This window comes from Vipera ursinii (assembly GCF_947247035.1).
Source record: "Vipera ursinii genome assembly, chromosome: 1".
In the NCBI taxonomy this organism is placed as follows: domain Eukaryota; kingdom Metazoa; phylum Chordata; class Lepidosauria; order Squamata; family Viperidae; genus Vipera; species Vipera ursinii.
The window spans coordinates 117,685,002-117,705,120 of record NC_139512.1 but is presented as its reverse complement, the minus strand read 5'-3'; the positions used below and the strand labels follow the sequence as shown (position 1 = coordinate 117,705,120).

At 44.2% G+C, this 20,119-nt stretch overlaps 2 protein-coding genes across 4 annotated transcripts; one reads left to right on the top strand and one right to left on the bottom strand.

Annotated features, from left to right (window-relative positions):
• Positions 1-335: 335 nt before the first annotated feature.
• On the bottom strand, positions 336-4,784 carry LOC310632492 (glycine N-acyltransferase-like protein 3; the record flags this gene model as incomplete). The annotated part of the gene is made up of 5 exons (XM_083349712.1): positions 336-738; positions 2,700-2,820; positions 3,579-3,705; positions 4,101-4,208; positions 4,707-4,784. 5 exons carry the CDS (start codon positions 4,782-4,784, stop codon positions 336-338), a joined length of 837 nt encoding a protein of 278 aa, XP_083205838.1.
• Positions 4,785-13,449: 8,665 nt separating this feature from the next.
• POLD4 (DNA polymerase delta 4, accessory subunit) lies at positions 13,450-20,106 on the top strand. Of its 3 annotated transcripts, none has more exons than XM_083350641.1 (5): positions 13,450-13,578; positions 14,630-14,759; positions 16,332-16,433; positions 17,669-17,780; positions 19,341-20,106. In XM_083350641.1, the coding sequence occupies exons 2-5, from the start codon at positions 14,663-14,665 to the stop codon at positions 19,363-19,365; spliced, it is 336 nt and encodes a 111-aa protein (XP_083206767.1). In that variant the 5' UTR covers positions 13,450-13,578; positions 14,630-14,662; the 3' UTR covers positions 19,366-20,106. The 3 variants fall into 3 exon arrangements, 1 of the variants encoding a protein (XP_083206767.1); XR_014490968.1 differs by lacking the exon at positions 19,341-20,106 and adding an exon at positions 14,894-15,008 and having other exon boundaries at positions 13,560-13,578; positions 17,669-17,709; XR_014490969.1 differs by lacking the exons at positions 13,450-13,578; positions 19,341-20,106 and adding an exon at positions 14,894-15,008 and having other exon boundaries at positions 13,589-14,759; positions 17,669-17,709.
• The last annotated feature ends 13 nt before the right edge of the window (positions 20,107-20,119 follow it).

The window sequence follows — 20,119 nt, the reverse complement described above, 5'->3', positions numbered from 1 at the left end:
GGGGTACAAAGAGGAAAAGAACTGAATCTGGCCAGCAGTTGATACCTTCCCAAAGGGCCTCCAGCAGCTATAGGAAGCCTATGGAGAACTTGGGAATGAGGTAGAATTCAAATCCTAAATATTATCTTAAGTCAAAGAATGAGGCATTAAAGAATAGGCCTGGCCACCAAAATAATTTCAGAGAAATATTCTTCATAAGCCTGACCCCTCCCCGGGGATCTGGGAGGCGTTCAATAGCTATCAAATAGTGTATAAGTATCTCTCAGAGTTCAGGGAGCAGGTGACAAAAATCTGGTTAAACCAAGGAAAATAGCCTCTCTCCTCACTCTGTTCTGCTAACTGGAGTAATGAAAGCACAAGTAGCTTAGCTCAGATAATTTCTGATACCCTCCCTTTTCCAACACAATCTGCATATTGTTATTTTTTAATGCGACAAAGCCATATACAGGATAACCAGCATTATAGGCCTGGATAGAAAGCGCCTTAGCTGTTATAGCTAAATATCCCTTTCCACGGAATGATGGGAGAGTGTATCCATGTGCTTGTGTGCCAAAAAGATCCATCAACGTCCAGCTGATAAGGTGACCCTCCTGGTTCAGAATGCCACTACTAGGGAAATGCTGTATCATTTTGGCCAGATACCTGCGGCTTTGTTCATTGCCCCCATAGGCCCAGTTTTCATTCAATAGATCAACATTGGAACTATTCAAGGAGGAAAGTCTGAAGCCGGGCTCAAGCCTGCAAAAAGAACAAAATCAAAGAGATGAGAACAGAAAATTAAACTGTTAGTTTATCTATTAAGTCCAGAAGTGGGACACGATGGCCCTTGTATGACTTGCTGGTTCAGGAATTCCAAGAGTTGAAGTCCACAAGTCATAAAGAGGCCATCATTTCTCACCTCTGATTTAGTCCAACACTGGCCAGCCAGACAAGTGTGAGCTGTTCCCAGAAGGGATAGCGCAGACATGTCAAACACAAGGCCCGGGGGCCGGATCTGGCCCGCGAAGTGGTTTCATGTGGCCCGCGAAGCCATCCTGGAAACAGTGAGGGAACAGCCCCCACTGCCATGGCCCTGGCCCAGAGACCCTCCTTCCGCCAGAGACCCCCAGATCTGTCCCACTCCTGCCCAGGCCCCCATAGGCACCCTTGATGTGAATGATGTAGAGCTGGCCACGCCCACCCAGTAGGCCATACGCACTCTAGCCACGCCCACCCTGTAGGCCACACCCACCCGGCCCCCTGAGGGCAACCGCAATGCTGATGCGGCCCTCAATGAAATTGAGTTTGACACCCCTGGGATAGCGGCTTACTCTGGGCATGATTCCTGATAATTCTGTTTCTGTAAAAGTGCAGAATCACGGATTGATTCCATTTTTCTTTATCTAAGTGCAGAATTCTATTTTTGGTTACTATGTTGCTTTTTTAAAAAAATGCTACCCATGATGACGGGAAAGCATTTCCAGTGTCTCATGTATTATAAAGCGATAAAGAATAAGTTGCAAATATTCCATTTTTATGAAATGGGAGTTTCAGATAGTCTTTCCCCACTTATAACAGAATAGAATAATACAGTTGGAAGGGTTATTGGAGGTCTTCTAGTCCAGGGGTCTGCAACCTTGACAACTTTAAGACTTGTGGACTTCAGCTCCCAGAATTCCTTAGCCAGCATAGAGGAATTCTGGGAATTGAAGTCCACAAGTCTTAAAGTTGTCAAGGTTGCAGACCCCTGTTCTAGTCTAACCCATGTTCAGGCAGGAGACCCTATAACATTTCAGACAAATGGCTGTCTGATCTCTTCTTAAAAAACTTCCCATGTTGGAACATCCACAAATTCTAGCGGCAAGTTGTTCCACTGGTTAATTGTTCTAACTGCCAGGAAATTTCACCATCTTCAAATTTAGTACAATACTGTTATTAAGCAACTTTGTTCCTAGAGGAATCACAAAGCAAAATGCCGATTGTGTTTGAAGTTTGACACAGACAACCTCTTCTGCTCCAGCTTTCTCCTTCTCTTACTAAAACCTACTGGGTCTTAGTCCTAAAGTCTACAAAACAATGAGAAACCTAAAATAGGTTTGCCCCACAGGCCACACTAACTAAGCCTTGGACAGGCAAAAAATTAAAATTAAAATGAAATGAGGACATGTAATTCTGTATCACAGTCTTTGCTAATGGATAATCTTTCACTTTGTGAAATTTGCAAGCAGTCAACAAAACCTACTGATTTCGTACTGCGGTGCTTGAAACTGCTAATCAGATTTGTTTTAGCATTACTGTATTCTACATCCCATTGCCTTGTGAACCGCCCTGAGTCCTACGGGAGAAGGGCGGTATATATATATATATATATATATATATATATATATATATATATATATATATATATATATATATATATATATATATATATATATATATATATATATATATATATATATATATATATATACCGGTATATATACCTCTCCTCCTCTGTGACTTTGTCTCTCTGTCCCTGGAGGGATCAATGTGTCCTATAGGAATCCTGTTGATTTTGGCACCTGGTTGACCCATAAGCAATGTGATTGCAGATTTCAAGGATGTATAGCACCCATTACTGTGGGAGCCTGATCATAACAAAATCTTCAGAATGCCTTAACAGTTCTGCCTCAGGCCTTAACATTGCAACAGTGGTGATGGCCAACAGGGTGGTCACTCACCTACCAGTGGGCAATTTATTTGGATCAGAAAGCTCATAGAGGAAGTGAGGAATTACAGATAACTCTCTTTGCTTAGCAGCTGCTGCCTCCTGAGTAGCTTCAGGTATCCCTTCTTGAGTCCCTGGAAAAATAATAAAGCATTCATTTACCAGGAAAAGGCTGTGTGCACAAGTTGGAAGTACAAACCGGCAAGATATCAGAGTTCTACATGACCCCCGGACACTGCAACTGTCATAAATATGAGTCAGTTGCCAAGCATCTGAATTTTGATCATGTGACCCACGTCTGCAATGGTTGTAAATGTGAAAAGCATACTTAGATTTTCACACATGGCTTCTCCATTTTTGTTTTCTTTTTGTAAAATAAATGATGACATGGTGTAATATCTTATGTGTTGCTGTTCGCCTGAGGTTGTATTTACCTACTTTTAAGAACTGCTAAGGACCAGGTTATTTTTACTATGTTTTGACAGGTAAAACCATAGGACTCTAAGAGGGTGTACTTTCTTTTTCACAGGACTGTAGTCTGGATCAATCCAAACTATCATTCCTGTAGTTTACTCTAGATGTGGGTAATGTTTAATATGAGAGTCATACAACCTGGTGAGATCGACTAAGTTCACTTTGGGAGAGGAATAGGCAAAGAATTAAAACTGCATCAAGAAAATATTACCAGAAAGTGACAACATCACTGAACACTTAGTGGTTGGAATAATGTGAGAAGGGAGCATGCAATTATTCTCTTCTTGGGGGTGGGGTTCAGTGGTAATTACTCAAGAGTGTTTGAGCCATTTTCATTCTGATGCCACTGCATATATACTGTAATAGAAAACCTATCGATACAATGCCTTTTCTTCACTCCTTCAAAAAGGACCATTACCAAGGAGATGGAAGGTATGGGCCCAGTTCACAGCATCTGTATCCTTTACAAGCCTCCGATACGCATCCAGATCCTGATAAAATGCTGCATACGCATTGGTATATTGGTCTGAGGGTTCTGTGGCAATCTAGAAGAAAGGCATGGAGCTTATATATAATCTCCTGATTCACCTCTTCCTCATATCTCTCATATCAACTATTTGCCAAGCATTTTTCTTTAATGTGGAGATGAAATGATAGGAATAACTTCATTAATGTAATGCCTTCTTTTTTGAAAAGGCTGAAATGGCCTCTTCCAAAAAAGCAGCAGTACCTTAAATTATCCATTAGAGGCTGGCCATGGACTCCTTTCCTTTCCTTTCCTTTCCTTTCCTTTCCTTTCCTTTCCTTTCCTTTCCTTTCCTTTCCTTTCCTTTCCTTTCCTTTCCTTTCCTTTCCTTTCCTTCCTTTCCTTTCCTTTCCTTCTTTCTCTTTCCCTTCCTCCCTGCCTCCCTCCATCAGAATCGGCAAGGCTGTTTATTACCTCTTTCTGTGGTCTAGTGAGGACAACATTGAACTCTGGCCATGAATCCACAATCACCTCATGACCAATTGGATTCCCCCGATTTATGTTCATGACTGCTCCGTGGACCTGTCAAGAGTCAAGTGTCAGTCAGAGTAGTTACAGGAGTCGGTCTGAGATCCATGTGTGAAGAAAAGTAAAGTAGCATTATTTTAGATTTGCTGCAATAACTTTCACCTAATGCTCTATCACTTCCCCTTCCCCACGTTGATGATGTTCCAGAATTACTTCTTTCTGTTGCTGAATAAGATTTTCACCTGTTATGCAGAAAATTGCAGATTTGCCCTGCAACTCTCCATTCACCAGAGATCTATGCTCATTAGGCACATCTGGATGAATCTTTTATATCTTTTATTTTATATCTTTATGATTCTACAACGCATGGTATGTTACATGGATCATGTTTTAGATATAGGTATTTTCAAGGAATTGTTTCTTGCAATTTTTGGTAAAAGTAAGCAAAAAAAAATATACTTTATTCATCCTGAGTGCCAAATATTAAGTTCTAGAAAATGAGGTTATTGTCAAGAATCTATGTCCATGTTTTAGCAAACGTTTCAGAATTACCACAAGTGCCTGAGGGAGACTCTTCCTCAGCATTCCCTCCAACAAGCGCAGTTTGTAAGGACAGGAAAGGACCAACATAGTTTTGGGGATTGAAGCTGATGGGTAGAAGAAAGACATAGTAAATACCTGAATGAGAATCCACTTCTCCATACCTTCCTGTCACTCCCAAACTGGGATGCTCTCTATCTCAACAAAACAACAAATTTATCCAAGATCCCTGTCAAGAGAAGGCACAAAACAATGCAGCTTCTCCACTTCCCACTGTAAATTTCCTTCCCTTTCAGCTCACATTTCAACATAACCCTGGACTTTCCTTTAGGAAACACCAATATTCTATCTCATTGTCTCCTGCTCACCTTCAGCAAGACAGGTTTTTGTCAGGGCAGCTCCACAATTTCTCTCTTCCTATTTCAGTCTTCTGTCTAGTCCAGTCTTTTTAATACTTGCTTTGCTGTCAAGATCAGATTTATACTACAGCAGATTAATTATTAACAAATACTGTATGGATGTAGAGGTTTCTGATGAAGAGTTGTTAAAGGTTGTTCAGTAATAATTGGCCAAGTCACTGAACCCCGGGACAGGTTTCTTCATAAGTGGGATGATGATGGTATTGTAAGTAGCAGAAGCTTCTCAGGTTACAAGTTCAGGTCGCACAAACAGACCAGATTAGCAGATGTGCTTAAGTTGGAACAGAAAATACAAGCAAAATACTTTGTGTTCAAGTTTCCAGAAATAGGCACGTCTCAACATTCATATGAGAAACAGCTACAATGATTCTTCAATAAAAATAAGAAAAAGGACAATTTTAAAATCCAAGGTCATCCATTAAAGGTCAACAGAGGGACATGCAGGTTAGGCAGAAAGAAGATTGTTTTTACTGGTTGTCACAGAGGATGTTCCAATAGCTATTGTGTGAAGTGAGTAGTTAATTGTGTTTAACTGATTTTTATTTTCTATATATGCATTTATTTTGATCCATTTTAGGGTTGTGCAAATCCTTAGAAAGGCGTGTTTTGGAACAAGCAGGAAGCCCAAAACATCCCATTTTTATTATAAAAGCTTATTTCTTTCAAGCTTACCTGTCAAGGCTGCTCCCTGCCAGCCTTGGTAGTGTATTTGTGCACTGTGTGCACACACATGCAAAGAAAACAGGGAGGAACTTCTGAAGTAGCCAGGTGAAGCACACCATGACAACGAAGTTCCATGCAGTACTTCACTCAATGAATGTTCTCCTGGACATCAGATTTTATTTCATCTGTTCTGTTCCACTGGAATAAGCTCAATCTTGAATGTTATAATTCCTTTCTAGAGAATGACCTGCTTTGAGATAGTTTAATGGGGAACAGGGAATATGAAAAATGGATTCTGAAAGGGGAAATGGATGAGCAACATCAAAATTTATGTGTATGTATTTATTTTATTAAGAGTATCTGATAGATAAGAATGTAAAAAGAATGCAAATACTTGATGAAATATTATGGTATATTTGTTGATAGGTATGTGTTGTGTTCGGACCGACAACACACACGCAGCGAGGTATTGCAGCAATTGTTTATTGATACACGTGGAGTCAACTGGGGATCCCCGGCCGGGTGGCTCAATATATGTCCGGCAGCCGCTGGATGCTAGCCAACCCCCGGCCTGGAATCTCCCGCCACAGGAACAATACCCAACCCAGGCTCGTGGATTTCCCGCTGGTGGGAAACCACTCCCCTGCTAATCTACCTATACAACACCCCTTCCCCCCCAGATAGAGTTATATTATCTAACGTAATCTTTTAAGTAAGTGGGTGGCTTGTGAGCCCTAACAGGATATCTCCCCACTGGAATGTCAGCTCTGTTGTTGGTTTCCCCGTTGGGCCTTGCTGCCTGTTGGGGTGTCGCAGCAGGTGTCGGGTCTACGGGTTGTTGTGTTATTATGAGGGCTGCTGGCTGTGCAGCCGTGTTCCCCTGAGGTGGTGGTTCCGCTCGCCTAGGGTGTGTTTCAGTTCCCCTGCCCGATGGTGTAACTACCCGCCCGTCAAGACTATTGTTATTGTCTTGTGTTATGGGGTCCCCCCTGGGCACCCCCTGAGTGAACTCCGGAGACCTTTTCCTCAGCTGATCAATGTGCCTCCTGATCTGCCGTTCCCCTTCCCCCTCTATTATATATGATAGTGGCCCCGTTTTGTCTATGACTACCCCTTGTGTCCACTTTTTCCCCGGTCCATAGTTCCTGGCCCACACTAGATCCCCACTGTTCAAGGACCTGGTTGCACTGTCCTGTTCTGCTTCAACGGGCAGCCGGTCTGGGTGGAGCCTGTCAAGTTTGGTTGTCAGTCTTCTGCCCCACCTCATTTCCGCTGGACTTTTCCCCATTGCAGTGCATGGTGTTGTGTGTTGGGCCAACAAGAACTGGGCCAGTCTCTGGTGCCAGTCACCTTGGATGATCCTTTTCAATGCTTCCTTGGTAGTCCTGACGTTCCTCTCGGCCAATCCGTTGGAGGAGGGGTGGAAAGGGGCCGACGTCGCGTGCCTAATCCAGTTGGCCTTGAGGAAATCCTGAAATTCAGCAGATGTGAATTGCGGCCCATTGTCAGAGACTAGTACGTCAGGTAACCCATGGGTGGCAAAGAGTCCCCGCAAGACCTGTATTGTTTTGGCGGATGTCATGGTCTTTACAGGCACAACCTCCAACCACCGGGAGTAACTGTCCACTACCACCAAGAAGGTCTGTCCCTGGAATGGCCCCGCGAAATCTATGTGTATGCGTGACCACGGGTTGCGAGCCACCTCCCACCTGTGTACTGGATTATGTGTCAGTTCTGGCCTAGACTTCTGGCACTGGTAACACCCAGCTACTCTGTCCTCAATTGCCTTGTCCAGTCCCGGCCACCACAGATGACTTCTGGCTAATGCCTTCATGCGCACCACCCCTGGGTGTCCCTCATGCAGTTCCGTTATGACTGTGTTCCTTTGTACCTCTGGTATAACTACTCTGTTTCCCCACAGTAGGCACCCCTGATGTGACGACATTTCGTCCTTCCTCCTATAGTATGGTGTGAATTTGGTGTCAGGGTTCTCAATAGGCCACCCCCTTGGACCCATGCTGCTATCCTGCTGAGTATAAGGTCCTTGCTTGTGGCTTTGGCAATGTCCCGAGCTTTCAGTGGGCATTCTGGTAGTTCTTGCAGTGATAAGATAAGACCCGCTGGAGCTGGGTCTGGCCCTGTATCTAGTAGGGGCAGTCTGCTAAGAGCATCTGTGTGACCCATCTCCTTTACCGGTCTGTGCTTAATGGTGAATGTGTATGCTGCTAGGAAAATAGACCATCTGAGCATTCTAGGAGACATGATCTGGGGTGTCTGTCTGTCTGTGGTGAATAGGCCTAAAAGGGGTTTATGGTCTGTAAATATTGTGAAGTTCCTGCCATAAAGATAGTCGTGAAACTTTTTAACACCAGCCACGATGGCTAGTGCTTCCCTGTCTATTTGCGCATAATTCCTTTCTGCTTTAGTTAGGGTTCTGGAATAATATGCAATTGGCCTCTGAACCCCCTGGTCATCCATGTGGCTAATCACTGCACCCACCCCGTAAGGTGATGCATCACAGGCGAGGTAAATTGGTTTGCCCTCTATAAAGTGTGTGACAGTAGATCTGCTGGACAATATGTCCTTCAACGTTTGGAAACTTTGTTTATGTTTTTCCTGCCACTGCCACGGGGTCTTTTTATCCAACAGTCTATGTAAGGGCTCGGCTATGGCAGCTTTATGTGGCAAGAATGAGTGATAAAAATTTATAAGGCCTAAGAAGAGTTCTGCCTTATTTTTAGGTTCAGGTGCTAATTTAATTGCCTTAATTTTTCCCTCCGTGGGATGTATGCCCTGAGCATCTATCCTGTATCCTAAAAATTCAGTGGATTTAACTCTAATGCAACATTTTTCCCTTTTTAACTTAAGTCCTGCCTCCCTGAATTTTTCCAGTACCGTTTCCAGCCTGTCAGCCAGGATTTCCTCAGTTTTTCCAGCCACCAGGACATCATCGAAGTAAGGGCATACTCCAGGTATGCCCTTTAAGGTCCTCTCCATCACTTCTTGGAAGATGCCTGGAGCTGCAGCAATTCCAAATTGCAGTCTGTGGACTCGAAACGCCCCCTTGTGGGTAACTATCATTTGAGCCTCGGCGGCTTCCTTAGACACAGTGAGTTGTAAATACGCCTGCGCCAAGTCGAGCTTGGCAAAGATGGCGCCGTCCTGGTTCGTCGCGAGGACCTGCTTCACCGTCGGGACCGGGTAAGCATGTTTTTTCATGGCTAGGTTAAGGGTGGCTTTGTAGTCGGCACAAATCCTCACGTCCCCGTTAGGTTTAAGGGGAGTGACGATTGGTATCTCCCAGGGGCCTCCTACTGGTTCCAGCACGCCCTGGCCTACTAACTTTTCTAGCTCGGCCTCAATTTTTTGCTTAAGCGCAAATGGTACCCTCCGGGCCTTAAGCCGGATGGGTTTAACTGCTGGATCCAGATTAAAATTAATGGGGGGGGCTTTGTATTTTCCTAAGGAACCATCAAATACGTCTGCGAAATTATCGCAGACGGCTTTGAGGTTCCGGCGGTGGACTGTGTTTATTTCCCCCACCCAAATGCCTAGGGCCCTGAACCAATTGAGGCCCAATAGGCTGGTTCTCTGGCCCTCGGTGACCAGAAGATCTAAGGGGCCCTTAAATCCCTTGTAGCTGACGGGTATGGTAACCTTTCCCTTAATGTTTATGGGCGATCTTTGGAAGTCTACTAGTTGGATTCTAGTTTGTTTTAGGGGAATTTTCTGCCCACTCTTCGCTTCAATATGTGCCAGGGTACTACTAGAAATAATTGATACCGAGGCCCCCGAGTCCACTTCCATCATGCAAGGAATACCCTGTAGCCGGACCTCAATTTTTAATTTGAGGCTCAGTATGTGGCTGACTGCTCTTTAGAAGGCCAGATCCTGAAGCTAAAACTCAAGTACTTTGGCCACCTAATGAGAAGGAAGGACTCCCTGGAGAAGAGCCTAATGCTGGGGAAGATCGAGGGCAATAGAAGAAGGGGACGACAGAGAATGAGGTGGCTGGATGGAGTCACTGAAGCAGTAGGCGTGAGCTTAAATGGACTCCAGAAGATGGTAGAGGACAGGAAGGCCTGGAGGAATGTTGTCCATAGGGTCGCGATGGGTCGGACACGACTTCGCAGCTAACAACAACAACATGTGGTTGATCCTGGGGTTTCCAATGTGGTTGACCCCCACTCCCTTCCCGCAGTTGGAGGATCGTACCTTAGGCCTGGGGTCCTCTCTGCCACTCTGTCGGGGGGTTACCTTACCTAAGGCCCACGCGTCGATGTCATGCAGTTGGTTGTCGCGCGGTCTCCCTCGGCAGATTGCTTGAATGTGTCCCGTCTTCCCGCAGTTCCTGCATTTAGCGTTTCGGAACCTGCAGGTAGATCGGAGGTGGCTGCCGCCGCAGCTGCCACACCTGGCGTCAGGATCTCGCGGTCGGGTTGAGTTGTCTCTCTGGAATCTTTGTTGTGGTAGTTGTTGTTGTTGTTGCCTTTTTGCTCGATCCGTGCCGTCTGGGCGGTTGGTCCTTGCCGGCATCTTCCTGAATCTTCGGGCGATCTCGTCGATGTCGGCTTCCCACGTGTAGTCCACCTCCCCACCGTCCACATGGCTTTCCATATTGATTTCCGCAGTGGCGCCATTGCTGTTGTGGGGGGGGTCGCGTCTCCCTGTTGATTCGTAGGTGAGGAGCTCGTCCAACACCTCCTGTAAATCTCCGGTGGGCTTTGCGATTATTCTATTCTGAAGTTGTTCATCTCGCAAGCCCAGAACCACCTGGTCGCGGATCCTGATCTCTAAATTATCGTACTTGCAACGCAGGGCCACTTCCCTCAGGGCGGCCATGAACTGCGTTATCGACTCGCCTGGCTTCTGGTTTCTTTTTTCAAAGATTCACCTCCAGTATAGCTCTGATCTCTTGGGGGTGAAGTGAACCCTTAGCTTAGCCAGTAAATCTGCGTACGAAACGCTTGCCACCGGCAACGGTTGGCACAGTCCTACAGCGACCCGGTAAACCGGTGTGCCACTGATGGTGAGGAGTGCCGCCGCCTTTTTCCGGTCATCCGTTATGCCGTTTACGAGCATGAATCCCTCGACCTGGCTGACGTACTCCTCCCAGTCTTTGGGGTAGTTCGGGTCGAATTCCTTCAGAGATCCGACTTGTGCCATTCCGCTTTCTGTTCACGGCGATCGGCTGCTTTTGGTTGACGGTGATTTGAAATTCCCGCTTCGCGCATTGCTGGATTCCGCCGCTTCCTTCGCTGTTCTGCCGAGCGATCCCACCTTCGTCGCCACTGTTGTGTTCGGATCGATGACACACACGCAGCGAGGTATTGCAGCAATTGTTTATTGATACACGTGGAGTCAACTGGGGATCCCCGTCCAGGTGGCTCAATATATGTCCGGCAGCCGCTGGATGCTAGCCAACCCCCGGCCTGGAATCTCCCGCCACAGGAACAATACCCAACCCAGGCTCGTGGATTTCCCGCCGGTGGGAAACCACTCCCCTGCTAATCTACCTATACAACAGTATGGGGGAGAGTTGGAGAAAAATAAATGGGAAAAAAAAGAAAAGAAAAATGGATTCTGGTAGAGATCTAATTCATGTGGAAAGCTCTAATAAGGAGGATCTTGTCATAGACAACCTGTGACCCATTGGGCCATCTTTTCAGAGATAGTTGCTTGATTAAATAAAGAAACAGAATGACCGCAGGAGAGCAAAAAAAAATACTGGACATATCAATTATGTTCCACCATAATGGTTTCAAGGAACTAAGAACCTATCACTGCCAAGATGAAGCAGCAAGCAATTGTAGATTGCACATTTTTATAAAAATCCAGGCATTTGCTCAAATCCATCTTCATCCATAGGCATATTTTTGGCGCATTGCTTTGTGGAGAACAGAAAATAAATGTCACATTTTATATTTACAAAGCAAAAACAAATTTAGTTTTGTATACTAGAGGTCAAGGAAAGGCCAAATATAATAGATTTATTTAGTGATAGGGAGATAACTCACAGAAAGTGAAGCTGCAACATCAGGATGTATCAAATCTTACCCATGAGGAATGCCAAATGCCTTGCATTTTAGGAGGACCAAAAAAAAAAGACCTCAACTAAAAAGCAGTTCAATACTTGGGGGCATATCATCACTTTCCTAGCTAAAAGTCTAAGATGGTTTTAAGGCAGAAAAGTCAGAAAGTCATTCAAAAGAAGGAAGTGTGATATGGATGGATAATTTTTGGTAATTTTCATATACGCTGTATGTCAGGCAAGGACATCACGTTATCTCACCCAGCACATTTTGAGATGGCCTTGTAGTAGCAACACCTCTGGGCTCTAAAACTTAAGCACAATTGGGTCTGGTCAGAAAACTCCAGGAAATATTATGGCCAAAGACTAGGAAAAGGGCAACAGCAAGCCATTTTTGTATTGATGCCAGGAAGGCACATAGCATGAGGGTATCAGACCCACATTTGTGCCTTTGAGCCTGGACTATAGATCCTGCGGGGATATAGAATTGATACAGCGAGTTTTAGCCAGAGAAACCCCATTTTGTTGAAAAACCTTTTCTTTTGCTCTAGATGTTTTACTTTTGGGGCCTCTCATTCTTGGGCTTCCTATCCTAAAATTTCTGGAAAGCTAATGATACCCTTACCAAAAAAACTGGAAGCAGGCCGACAGCTTATTCAGGATTAACTTCCCCTTTCCTGTTGTAGATAAATTAGCTAAAAGGTTTTGCACATTTAATTACTCATATTATCAATTAGGGACAGGAGGGACAGAGCTGCAACATTTTAGGAATGAACCCAATCTATGGGAGAATCACTCTCTACTAGGGGTATGATCACCTTTTGTCACTTGTTGCCTATTGCTTGATCACGTGCCTTTGTTTTTCAAAAGTGTATAAAAACTATGCTAATTTGGATATTGAAGGTTTTTGATTTTTGGTATAGTCCCAAGCGGACACCTTTTTGCCCTGTAAAAAATAAACGAAGTCTGGCCTTGTGTGATAATTAGCTACTTCACACCAGGGGGAAAAAGAAATTCGCATTTAGTTGGGCCAATCTATGGTTTGGCCAACAGGGCAACATTTTTGGAAGTAGCAATATCAAACCATCTTTGGGCTAAGACAGGGGTAGGCAACCTTGGCTCTTTTATGACTCATGGACTTCAACTCCCAGAATTCCTGAGCCAGCTATGCTTCAGAAAAATTCAGCTATGCTGGCTCAGGAATTCTGGGAGTTGAAGTCCATGAGTCATAAAAGAGCCAAGGTTGCCTACCCCTGGGCTAAGAGAAAGTGCCTGGCCCAAGATCGCTCGGCTGGCTTTGCCCCTGAGACGGAAACTACAAATTATAGTCCCCTCCCTTAACCGCTACACCAAACTAGCTCTGAATAATCATTTTTAATAAAGTTAATTATGGACGAAAACTTTCAGTGATTTTTGAATTTAATGCCTGAAAGACCGCTAATCTTTCGTAGTAGGTGTCCCTTGCCACAGATCTCGCAGAGCAACTAGCACCTTTCATAAAAGTAGGCTGCGAGAAGGCTCCGTTTGGGACATTTCCCTGCCATCAGCAGAGGCCTTCCTTCCCGTTCCTTCCAAGGCAAAGCGAAAGCAGCTCCGCCATTGGCTGAGCCGAAGCAACAGTAACTATACGCCACCAGGGCTATTCCGGGTTGTCGGGCGACAAGCTTGGAAGCTAGCCCGCCCTGTCCGCTCCTGCGTTCGCACGAGACGTTCCGGGCACTGCTTGGACCCTGCGCGAGTCGTGAGGACGGCGACCGCCGCGTTTCCCCGGGTTGGTTTCTCTTTCTCTTCCCCAGTAGGAGAAAGCAGGGAAAAGGCGCCCAAACCCCAGGGAGGGGGAATCTTCTTTCTCCTCGAGGTTGCTTTTTCTCTCCCTCGAGGAAGGGAGCGAGCGAGAAGTTGGATGGATCCGGATCGTCTGGGAATAAAATTTAGCGAAGGAAAGCCTTTCTCGGGGAGGGAGGGAAGTAGGGGGAAGAGCAGATGATGGGGAGCGAAGACGCGGATGAGAGGGGGGGCGATCGGCCCCTCTGTTTTTTTTTTCCTCCCATCCTTCGCGAGGGATTTGTCTGCATTGTAAGCAGGGGATTGAGGGGCGTCCCGTTGATTTTCTACCCCCGCCCGAAGGAGAAGAGGACTTGGCGCTGCCCACGTCTCCCAGCCTTAATCTGGCAGTGCCAGGGCTTCGTTGAGGTGGTTATAAGGGTGGAGTGGAGTGAGGTGGGGGAGAAGCACATAAGCTTTTCTTCTTCCCCGCTGAAGAGGTGGGGAGACGCTCTTGCAGGTGGGAATGAGACTGGGAACCTGTCACTGCACGTTTTTTTTTTGTTCGTCAGAAAGTTCATTTCTAACTGTACATTTCCCCTGCTCTCTGCACCTGTTGTGATAACTTATCTGGTAACCATAGTGAATCCCATATGACTAGTTATGTTATGGTTTCAGTCTGTTTAGTGCGCATGTCTAGAAAAAGTTCTCACAGTGTTTTTCTTTATTGTCTTTCACTTTGCTGTTACTGTCTGTTACGTTAGGATGTAGTCAGCTAGCTCTCTTTATAATATATATTTAGTATTTATATTTTTGTAATTAAAAGGTATTTAGTAAGATTATGCGTGGTTTTTTTATTGCCTTCTTTCATGCACATCGTGCATCCTCTGAAGCACGGTCCTTCGCCCTCTACAAAGGTGATTTACACCTTGACAGAACCTCTGCTCGAAAGCGGGCAGTCGGGGCTGGGTCGCAGAGGCTTCTGGCCGCTTCAGGAATTGGCGTGGGGGCCGCTAGTCTAAGCGTGTCTACTTCTCCTTCCACTTCACTGGGAGCAGCCGGGAGACGCTCGGGACTTCACATGGGGAGCCATGGATAGGAAGCGACTCATCACCGATTCTTTCCAAGTGGTGAAAAAGAAACGAGGCGGGAAAGAAAGAAAAGAGGAGCCTCAGAGCCCACCGCAGGGTAAGCACTTCTGTAGGCTCTTCCCTCATCTCGCCTTTGTGGGGGCTCCATCTCCTTCCCCTGCTTGGCCCTTTGGAATGGCCTGGTGTTGTGGATGGATTCCTCAGCTTCTTTACTCTTTCCACCCATGCCAGAAAACAAGCACTAGTCTCCATCTCATCGGGGTTCATTAGGTGGATTTGGAAGCAGGGCTAGCGATCACAGAGCTGGAAAGTGCCTTAGAGGTCATCAAGTCAACCCTTGCTCGGAGTGAGTATTTCAATGGTTAGAAGGACACCTCCATCCCACTTCTCAGTTGCTCGGAGCTTGTGGGTTGGTTTCTGAATGTTTGGTTACCAGGCTAGGTAACATCTTCAGCAGAGGCAGTTTGGCAGGTCGAATCCCGAGTGCCGCGTAACAGAGTGAGCGCCTGTTACTCATCCCAGCTTCTGCCAACCTAGCAGTTGGAAAGCACGTAAAAATGCAAGTAGAAAAATAGGGACCACTATGGTGGGAAGGTAACAGCGTTCTGTGCGCCTTTGGCGTCTAGTCATGCCGGCCACATGACCACAGAGACATCCTCGGACAAGCGCTGGCTCTTCGGCTTTGAAACGGAGATGAGCACCGGCCCCTAGAGTTGGAAACGACTAGCACGCATGTGCGGGGGAACCTTTACCTTTACCTTTTAGGCAACCTTGGCTCTTTTATGACTTCAACTCCCAGAATTCCTGAGCCAGCCATGGTGAGGGGAGAGAGGTTTCCAAGCTGAGCCATGCTGGCTGCAGAATTCTGGGAGTTGCAAGTCCATGAGTCATAAAAGAGCCAAGGTTGCCTATCCCTGGTTTAGGGGATGTCAGTGTTCTACTTTCTTGATGTCACTGGAGGCAAAAGAGAAAACTGGCAATCTTTCTAACCCTAGCCTTTGGTGAGCCCAACGAGACGTCTTCTCCTAGCATTTGGCTCTGCCAACCCCATTAGGAGAGCTTCAACAAATCAGTAATGTTGCAGAATTCGTCCCAAACTGGGAAAGCATGTTTGTTCTGGAGAGACACAGCGGATTGGGGAGGATTTATTTTTCTTTTGTTTTGTGCCTGACATCCTGGAGGATGCCTCACCTTTATTCAATTTCTATAGCTGCCCATCTCAAACAATGGACTCTACACAGTGAACAGTAATAAAATAATTAAAAGCACTTATATAGTACAAATTTAAATATATATGGCAGCTGAGAAAATATATCATAGATGTCAGTATAGTCAGGAAATGGGGCGCTTCACACACTTGGGGGCCCAGGTGCAAAGCCAGGTCTTTGGCACCTTACTACAGGCCAATAGTGTCAGGGTCTTCCTCAACTCTTAAGGAGAGAGAGTATTCTGGAGGGCAGGGATTTTGACAGAGAAGGTAGGTCTCCTGTTCCCCACCAACCAGCATTCCTTGGTTGACAGGGCCCTTAGCAAATTACAACTCCATTTAGATTTTGGAATTGGCTAAAGAGGTGGTAACACAATTGATTAAATGCCACCCTAAGCCCTTTATGCAAGGAAAAATACCAGCACTCCACCTATTAACACTAATGGGTTGATTGCTTCTCAGACTTAGTTCAAGCAGAATCTCACCCACAAGATACTGTACAACCCGATCAGCTGGAAATACTGAAGCAGTTTGATCTCAGCTGGCAGTATGGTCCCTGCACTGGTAAGATTGTCTAGTTATCTATTGAAACAGAAGTCCATTTTGTGAAATAAGTAAATGTTTGCCTTTTCTTTGCTGTTGTTTCCTTACTGCCAAATTTTAAAATATAACCTCATTTTACACACTGTAAAGAAATGGTTCATCATATTGCGTTGCAGATGCATTGGATATTTGCAGTAGATCACAATTATTATTCCCAATTATTTATTGACACAGTACAGCATTGATTTAATAGTTATTGGCCAGAACATAGATGGGAATGATGCTAGTTTTCTTTTATTTTAGTTTTTTATACATATTTAGTATTGTTAAGGATTGGTTTATACTATATAAGCTAGAGAGTGATGGATTTTAGAGTTTATAATTGTTAGTATATGATTGTTTAGGATTGCTTTTTAGATATATACCTTGTATTTTGCTCTGGGAAGTCGGGGGGGGGGAGGGGGGGAGGAGGGGAAGTAGAGGGGGGGGAGGCAGGGGAGGGAGGAGGGAGAGGGGGAGGGGGGGAGATAGGGGGGAGGTAGGGAGGGGAGGAGGGAGGGGGAAGGGGGGTTTTTCAAAGGAAAATTGTATTTTAAAACTTTTCAATTAAAAAAAAATAGTTATTGGCCAGGAGACAAGTCCACTAAAATTAAATAGCCACTCAATCCATATTTACATATTTTATGTTATTATCTTCCTCCCAAACTAAGTAATTTTATTAATAAATTATTATGCACATGCACTTAAAATTGATGCAAATAATGACTTTATGTTAGTTGTCTGGACTGCTATAGAAACAGCAGTCTAATATTTTGGGGTGAAGTGCAACTAGAATTCTGTTGCATCCAAAATTTGCGGAATGACATATTGTAAAATTGAGGCTTTACTGTAGCAGCAACAAAATAACTACCCTACTCACTAAATTTACACTGTATAAATTAAGAGCAGTTGGACAAAAATTGATTGGATATTTATTAGAAAGAATTGTGTATATTCTATTGTGGCCCAGAAAACAAGTTAATGTCTTCTTTACTTAGTTTTGAATAATGGATCCAAGTACTAAATAGAGCTTGCAAGTCTGAAATATATACACTTGTACTGTAAAATAGCGTGCATGATGATAATGCCAGACAAACAATAGTAACATAGAAAAAAGGAACTCATAAATCACCCTAAAGCTCTCATAACTACAGTTGTCTCAGCTAAACTGATTAGGAAGCTTCCTGCATTCTTGAATCACTTTCTTCTGCTGACAGGAATTACCCGTATGCAGCGCTGGGAACGAGCCAAATTCTTAGGACTCAATCCCCCTACAACTGTGTGGGATTTGCTCCTGAAGTGTAATAAGGACCCTTTTGTGATGTATAGGTCAGTATATTATGTTTCTACACTTTTCAGTCCCTTGTGTTTTGTTTTGTTTTTAAAAAAAACTATCCATCAGAAAGAACGTTATGAAAAATATCATGGAATATTAGGTTAAATTCTGGTGCTACATTTGTGTGAATAGGCTGTAACTACCTCTCTAAAGAGAAGACTCAAATTCTAGAAAAATGAGATATAAGATAAACCAGAAGAAAAATTCCAGCCATTCACATTGAAAATATAGAATTTATACAGTAACACAGCCACCATTCTTTCCTTGAAGCTCAGATTGAGGACCCAGATTGTTGGGGGCAATAAGCTGACTTTGTAATAATGCCGCTTGGGGGGGGGGGGGCAAAAGCCCTAAGCAGGCATATACATAGAATGAAGGCTATTGTTCACATTGGTTTGTGCTTAAATTGTAAGCCGCCCTGAGTCTTTGGAGAAGGGCGGGATATAAATGGGATTTAAAAAAAAGGTATCTGTGGCTTGTATCATAGTAGAGTTGTTAGTAATGAAGACATATGCTTACCATTATAAAAATATCAGTTAGGGTCAGCAAGGATAGAAGTCAGAACAAAGGCAGCCCTTCAAGTATGTCTTTTCTTCAAGACAATGTCTACCACAAGCAATGTGAAATGTAGTGGAGTAAGGAAGCTTAATTCCTTCCGTATTGATAGCCTTAACATTTATAGCCATGTACTTACATTAGTGAAGGAAAACCTATGACACACATGCTAAAGGTGACACGCCACATTTTGGGTGACAAACTAGCATCACCAATATTCGTCAACAACTGTTCTTGAAAGCATGCTCCGTACTTTTTGGGAGCACAATTTTTGGAGCTTGTGGAGGCTGCATGAAAATGGGTGCGTTCTTGTGCAGCCACCGAGCCCTCCAAAAATGAGTTTGTTTTCATTGTATATCATTTTTGGAATTAATTAATGTTTCTTTATATAATACATAGCATCATGATTGGACTATATATTTTTTAAAATAAATAAATACATACAGCATTGTTTCTCTTTTGTTGGGGGGAGGGGAAATGACACACCAGCAGAGTCACATTAGGAATTTTTCTAATTTTTGATACACCGAGCCCAAAGGGTTCACCATCACTGCTTTAGAACTGTATTTTACAAAGCTAAAAAAAGAGTAACAACGGAGCCTTCCATCCAAGTACCGATTGGCTCCTAACTTTCCTAGCTGCTTCAGTGCTGTAGGAGTAAGTGCACGGTCACCACCCAACATTAAGGAGATGATGACAAATTCAAGACGTCCCAGATATGGTCTCCCTTTGCTTCCCTTCCACGAGTTCATTTCCCCTCCTCCTCCGCTTTGGCCAAGAACGTGCTAGCTTTGAAAGTTGAGAGCTGTGGGACAAGAGCGAGATGGAATGTTTGCTTAAGTTGACCATTAAATTGTGTCTGCCACAAAGGATGCCGTTGTGCCACAGAAGACAGCCAAGCCCATTCCAGCTGCTTGGTAAGGGGATGGAGTGGCCATGTGAAAAGTCAATCCAGTCCTTCCCCGACAGTAATGGTGCTCCAAATTTCTTTCTTGTAGCTTGTGGCATGAATATGCCCTCTGAAAAGAGCAACTGTTGCACCTGAGGCTGTGAAAGAGCCCCTGCCATTATGTCACCATAATCATTTGGATGATTCCAGCATTCCTGTAGAAAATGCTGCTTTGCAAGTGGCGGTAAGGTTTTGTTATAGGGGTGAGAAGGCCTTCTAGCTGATCTCCACTTGTGACTTTGGCCTCAACTTTTAGAAATGATCAATAAGAACTAGATCAAAGCTGACACATACCAGTGCTATCACAGCAAGCCAAGTTCAGTATGGACTTGCAATCTGCTTTGTATTTTTTGTTTCATTCAATTTTGAACCTAGTTTTATTTGGATAAGTGCTTGTGTACTTTAAGAGGTGCTGAAAGGCATAACTATTGATGTCATCAGCATTTTTTGTCTATGCATTATGAGCCACTCTAAAAAAAAACCAAGCTGTCCTTAGTAAAATTGCATCCTAAGTAAAAGCTTTGTATTGGTTCCATAGTTTAAAGGTGTGGAGGACATCTTTAGTAAACATACTGTATAACATGCTGTAGCTATTGAACTAAAGCTACAGGTAACTGAAGGTTCAGCTGGCATCAGCATTGCCGAAATAAAACTAAAATCTGATTATTTGCTCAGATTCCTTAATTCGTAATAATTATTTTGCTTTTAGTTTAATGTTGTTTTTTTATCATATTGATTGGTTTTGTGGATTGTACGTATCCTGATATTTATATATCAAACCTTTAAAAAATAATAAAGTGTACTTTCTTGTACAATTTTTCACTCTTC

Bases quoted from the DNA above. Each gene is read 5' to 3' on its own strand.
- POLD4 (XM_083350641.1), top strand. From the start codon at position 14,663: ATGGATAGGAAGCGACTCATCACCGATTCTTTCCAAGTGGTGAAAAAG. The intron at 14,760-16,331 runs GTAAGCACTTCT...ATTGCTTCTCAG, and splicing joins GCCTCAGAGCCCACCGCAGG to ACTTAGTTCAAGCAGAATCT. The intron at 16,434-17,668 runs GTAAGATTGTCT...TTCTGCTGACAG, and splicing joins GCAGTATGGTCCCTGCACTG to GAATTACCCGTATGCAGCGC.